General features: G+C 39.5%; 1 protein-coding gene across 2 annotated transcripts in view; it reads left to right on the forward strand.

Annotated features, from left to right (window-relative positions):
• ITM2C (integral membrane protein 2C) overlaps positions 1-4,413 on the forward strand; it is a 48,643-nt gene extending 44,230 nt beyond the window's left edge. For both annotated transcript variants that reach the window (XM_038417543.2, XM_043492212.1), the window contains one exon: positions 1,416-4,413. In XM_038417543.2, the coding sequence (XP_038273471.1) occupies positions 1,416-1,507 (92 nt within the window). In that variant the 3' untranslated portion in view covers positions 1,508-4,413. The remainder of the gene's footprint in view (positions 1-1,415) is intronic.
• The last annotated feature ends 1,587 nt before the right edge of the window (positions 4,414-6,000 follow it).

Below are 6,000 nucleotides of genomic sequence, written 5' to 3' on the forward strand. Positions count from 1 at the left end.
CACCCATTTCAGTGATAACTATTGAGAGCAGATAAAATCTACAAATAGACTTTCACTGAGCCCTACTGTGGTATTTATACCCCCAATAAAATAGTGAGACTGGAGAAGTGGTGAATAGGGAGCACTAGACATTGTCTATGTTGGGATTTATTTCAGAATATTCAGGTATTTCTGATTAACTATTCCATTTTGGAAGTAGATTAAGCTAATTTGGAATAAGGCATACTGATCCCAGATAAAAGCATCCGCACACCAAATTAACCAGGAATAGATAATCTGTTTTAAAGTCTGCATTTAATCTGCTTTAAAGTCACACCCGACCTTATTCTGGATTTATTTTCAGGTATAGACAAGCCCTTAGACTATTTAGTCCCTAAGGTGATGTGAAGAAATTCATCTGTGAGTGCCTTATATTCAAAGCTAATGTAGTCGACAAAAGCTTTTTAACCCCAGCATTTTTAATTTACTCACTATCCAAAGTCCTTATTCTCCTACAATTGTAATATGTTAGATTGATTGGATCAGATTAGATTTTTGACAGGCAGGGAAAGAGGAGGGTTTCAAGCCTTTTAGCATGTTGGTTAGAATCTCCATAGCTTGAGGCTCCATTTATCCCAGGGAGTCTCAGCCTGGTTCTTCCCTCATCTACCAGTTAAAATATTTATCTTGCATCTTCTTTTGAACAAAACATACTCCTCATTTCCTGTTTCCTTTCTCTATTAACCTGCTGCACCAACAAGGGTAAATGGGTACTGTGATGATACTAGGATTCTAGAAATGCTGATAGATATAGATACAAAAATAGGTAATCACAGGCTTTGTTGCAGTAGTGTGGAATAGTTGCCATGCAAAGCTATAATGGAAAATAGCTTCTGCAGTGCAGAAAACTGTTAAGATATTAGCTATGCTGGCGTGTGCAATACTTGTTTTCTGAAGAGGTTCAAACTTACTCCAGGACAGTTGAATAAACAGAAACTTAACCCGGGGTGGCAAGGATTTAAGCACTCATTAGCTTCATTGGGTGCCCTGTCGGACTGTCTCTTGAGTCGTACTATCTTTTTTGATTTTTGAGCTAATATTAAGAAGCTGTGCACTGAAACCAACTTTTCCACACTACTCCCTATCACTTTCCCCTGCTATTCTAGCAAATGCACTGGATCAGTTAGGGATTCACTCTGGTGCAGGGATCCACCCACTTGGTTCTCATTGCAGAATTGTGGCCTAGATATTACATCTGTTTTCTGCGGGAAGTATATTTGCATGGCTTTCCTTGGTTGCTATACAGTTGTTGCCATATTCCAGTATGCTAGAGTTGTTTGCATCTCATCTGATTTTTTTTTTCTCCCTGCCCCATCCCAGACACACCTACATAGTGCAACTATTCTAACTTGGCTTTTGTTTTTGGTCTCTTTTAGGTATCAATCGACGTGAGGCTGGAAACTGTAATCACATTCGGCACTTTGAAAACACTTTTGTGGTTGAAACGGTTATCTGCAAAAAGTTATGAAGCAGCTCTTCAAATGTAACCCTCTGCTTTGCTTGCACACACAGATCCTCTCCTTAGAAGTGATAATCTGTCTTACTTTTTTACTTTCTCCCCTGCTTGGGCAGCACTAACTTCTCAGATCCCTTGTGATTATACATTGGACTCTATTGTCTCTGTACTGTATGTACTACTTACTTGGGACTCTTCGTTGGGCTTAAATTTACACAGTAATCCAAAATGCGACTCAGAATAGACTCAGCCATTTGTGAACACAGCAGGACAGGAATTCCATCCTGGAGGATATGTGCTCTGGGAAGTGCGGGGATGTAAACTGAGGGTAAGAAATAGCATGCCGCATATAAATGTTTCATTCTGCCGGAATTAGTGGGTGGTTTCATGCAGATGTAATGTCGGCACAGAAAAGCCAAAGTAAAATAATGACATTAAAGGCATGTTACCATTTGGATGCAATAACTAGCAGAAGGCTGTTAGATGCAGTAAGAAAACAGGTATGAGGTTTGCAAATGCTGCATCTAGGAAAGTTCTGCACATAGGGAAGTTCTGCCAAACCTAAGTAGTAACCCTAAAGTGTAAATTTTTGTTCCAAGTCATCCAGTGAGTGTGTCTGCTAAGAGCCTATTTCACAAACAACAAATGGAGCCTTTACACATTGCTTGTACACATTGCTCTGAAATTATCACAGTGTACTTTTCTGAGCAAGGACTATCTGATTCTGTACCCATAGACCATTCTGCACCCATCAGCTGATCTGCAGGCAGGGGGGTGTGGATTCTGGAAGGAGCCAAAGGAGAAAAAGAGTGACTAAATTGAATGGAGAGTGATTTAAGCTTCTTTGCTTCATGACCACAAAGCAGTGAATGGTACACAAGTATATATGCCCCAGCACAAATAATGGGCCCATCTTTGGGTAACTTTTGATAGCACATGGTGATATTTTCACCAGGAGGACACTGTTCTTCAGCATTTAGCCCAACATACTGAGCACAGACATTTTATCTTTTTATACTGGGCAGACAGGCCTTCTCTTTCCATATATTTTCCTGAAGTAAATAAAGGGACAGAGCCTCAACTGGTGTAAATTGTCATCGCTCCATTGCAGTCCCTTTAACTGGTCGTTGAAGTCAATGAAGCAATGAAACTTTACACTGGCTGAGAATCTGCCCCATACAGGTCTAACTACTGTAATCCATATTTTAAAAAAAAATTCCATGCTTATTTTCTGCCTGAATGTTGCCGCTATCAGAGGCTCTTGGTCCTAACCCATTTCACATGTCGCGCCTCTGTCTCGCAGTCTGAGCTATGGGGTATTCCCCTTCTCCATGGGGCATGGAAGCAGACCAGCTAATTGGTTTTATGCTAGGGGCAAGGAACAGCCCAGCCCTTCATTGGAATTTAGCAGAGTTCTGTGCCTCCACTTCTATGCAAGTGACATGTTAAGGGGGTCTGCTTGTTTGGGGACTTTGAAGATCTTAATGTAATAGTTAAACAGCTTTTTCAGTTTTTTGACATTCGTTTTCCTCACTTTAACCTGCCAGGATCTTTAATGTGTCCCTAGCCCATCTTTCAAGCAGAAGCAGTGACCCCAGCTGCAGAGCTTGTAGAGGTAGCAGCATCAGCATGAACAATCTGTGTTTTTGAGAGACTTCTCTTGTATAGTATGAAACAGTCCTCTTTTTGTAGCATCACAAGCACTGGTGTGGGCTATTTTTATGCCAATAAGTATTGTCTAGCCATGTACAGTCTTGCAGAACTACCTGGCCTTTTAAGAGAGACCACTCAACACCCATATAGTTTTTTTTTAAAAATGCTGATCTACAGATGTGATGGAATCCCAGGATAGACATTGGAACAAGACCAAGATTTGGTTGATTGATATACTGCATAGAAATAGTGTGAACTGAATTGCATGTCTCTTGATCGGCAAAAAGAAAAAAATTGTAGGGTAATTATGTATTCTTCATTCTGCTCTACAAATCTAGTTAAATTAAGTAGGTCCTTGAAATGCAGGCCATTTTTTGTTTTTGCTTGTATGAATGGGGTGAATTTTGAATTGGCACAGTCTGTTTAATTGGTTTCCAAATCTGGACATGTTCCCCATCTGTTGAAATGAGCTTGATGTTTTAGAAAGAGGAAAGATAAAGTAAAAGCAAGTACAATCATTAGCTCTGCAGAACCAAAAAGAGATGTTTTGTGATAGACAACTTTAAAGTAGTAATGCTGTGAATTAATTATATGAAACCAAAAGCAAAAGTTTTAGGCAAGCTTGCAGCACAATGGTAATTTGTCTGTCCTGAGATATTGAGGGTTATTTATATAAACTTTATAAAAAAGGAATCATTAAATTTTAACCGATCAGAATGCAGACCTTTTTAGACTTACTCTAATGTTTACACTTATGGAAAAGGAAAAGTCCTGGACAATTCACACAGCTTAGTAAGGTATGTTTTCCCCAACACCAGTAGGATGTGTGCTTTATGTAGAATAGAATTTTGTGTTTTGAAAATTTAGTCCTAACCCTGCTTTGGAAAGTGGATCACTAATGTGTACTGGGAGCGGGGGAGGGAGATGAGCACCTATCAGTTTGCTTGATGGAAATACAGCAAATTGGTAAATTTAAGCCCTGCATTTATTTTTGCTATTAGGAATGTCAGCCAACCTGCACTCAGGTGGAAATACAAACTTTTTTTCTCTTCCTTCTGATTCTGCATGTTTTAGCTGGTCATTAAATATGCTAACTATGTGCAATCCCGGAACTTTAAGAATAAGGCCTTAGTTCTTTAGCGTGAACTAAAGTAATCACAATTCATAGGATCAAAACAGCGGTTGCTAGTAACAAAACTTAAAATGCTTTGTATATTTTGTCTGTTAGAGAAAGCTGACCTGTTAATAAAACCTTTTACCTCTGATTTCGTAGTTGTTTCTTCTTTATTTAAAGGGTCAGGTTTTTTGTGATGCGGTTGTTTGAGAGGTACCAGATTGTTAGCTATGGAAACTGAAATCACCTATTTTGTCCCAGAACGGATCAAGCACAAATAGCAGCACTGGAAACTGCTATACCAATGTGCCATCATCCTTAGTTTGGAGGGATCACCTCTAGGGATGACTGAGAAATGCAGTCACCAGTGGAGTATGAGCGAAGGTAGGAGCTCAGTTGGCTCTGTCTGACATTTAGGAAGCACCAGACAAAGGATGACTCCTCTTTCACCATCACCCAGGGTGGCCCAGAAGATGGGGGAGAGAAGAGAAGCTGAGAATCATGGAGTGGCAACCAATTATGTCTCCCTGATAGTCTGCCCCAGCCTTAGGAGCTACTCTAACTTATGCCAGCTGGGGAGAACATTACTCTAGCTTACTTTCCCATCTTCAGCTCCTGGAGCTGTAAGGTGAGTGGCATAGAAGTTGGCTGTTCTGGCTCTATGTACTCCTGCTGGAGACTTCTCCATACCAAGGAAATCCTCAACAGGGGAACTTGCAGGTATTTTCGGCTCCCTTCTTCCTGCTTGCATAGTGCAGAGGGACAACAACAGAGCAGAGAATCTGCCTCAAGTGTTGATTGTGGCCAACTGACCTTTCTGTAATATTTTGCCTCAAGTTTGGACACTGCTTCTCTTGTTCTCTAATCATTCTTACTGGTCTTCTCTGAATTCTATCCAATTTATCTTCTGATTGAGGTGTCCAGAATTGTACTTTACTATATTGTTCCTCTTTCTAAATCCACATTCTGGTCAATTTTTGAAGTACTGTTGTTGGTTGTTTTTTTTTTATTCTCTTCCATTTAGATTCTTTTACTCTGCTCCTCACAAGGCTATTCACCACAACTGTGAGAGTTCAGTAGAAAAGATGTATCTTATAACAACTGCAGTCTCCAAAACTGGCTGCTCTTCATGACTGACCATGACCAGACATCATCAAAGGCTAAAATGTTATAGTTTACAAAAATAATGTGGAGTCCTTGTGGCAACTTAGAGACTAACTCCTCGTTATTTTTGGTGATACAGACTAACACGGTTACCACTCTGAAACCCGTCACCATAGTTTACAAAGTTGGCTTTCTGGCATTTCTCTGGATGAAGCTTTCTACTGCATTCCTTTGCAGTCAAACGACAGGAAATTCCTACAGTTCTGAAAAAGAGAATATTAGTGGAAGTTGAAGATCTGGGCTATGCATTGTAATGAGAGATTTTACAGCAAATATCAATTTATTGCCCTAACGTGAATATTGACTGAGGAGAAGCTGAGGTCAATATTTATCTCTTGGGACAATAAATCTCAGTATTAATCAAAATAAGAAATCAGTATGTTCTAATTGTTTTCATAGCATCTGGAAATCTCTCCATTGTGGCCATTACTTTCTTAAATCTTATGCCTGGCAGAATAACATTTGAAGGATAAAGGAAGAAATTGTGGAAAATCCTATTACAATGGACTTTTAATGAGTCTGTCAAGAATATGTGAAAGTAAATAATTCACAGGACAACTACTTTAACAAATTC

Source organism: Dermochelys coriacea, chromosome 9 (assembly GCF_009764565.3).
Source record: "Dermochelys coriacea isolate rDerCor1 chromosome 9, rDerCor1.pri.v4, whole genome shotgun sequence".
Taxonomy (NCBI): Eukaryota; Metazoa; Chordata; order Testudines; family Dermochelyidae; genus Dermochelys; species Dermochelys coriacea.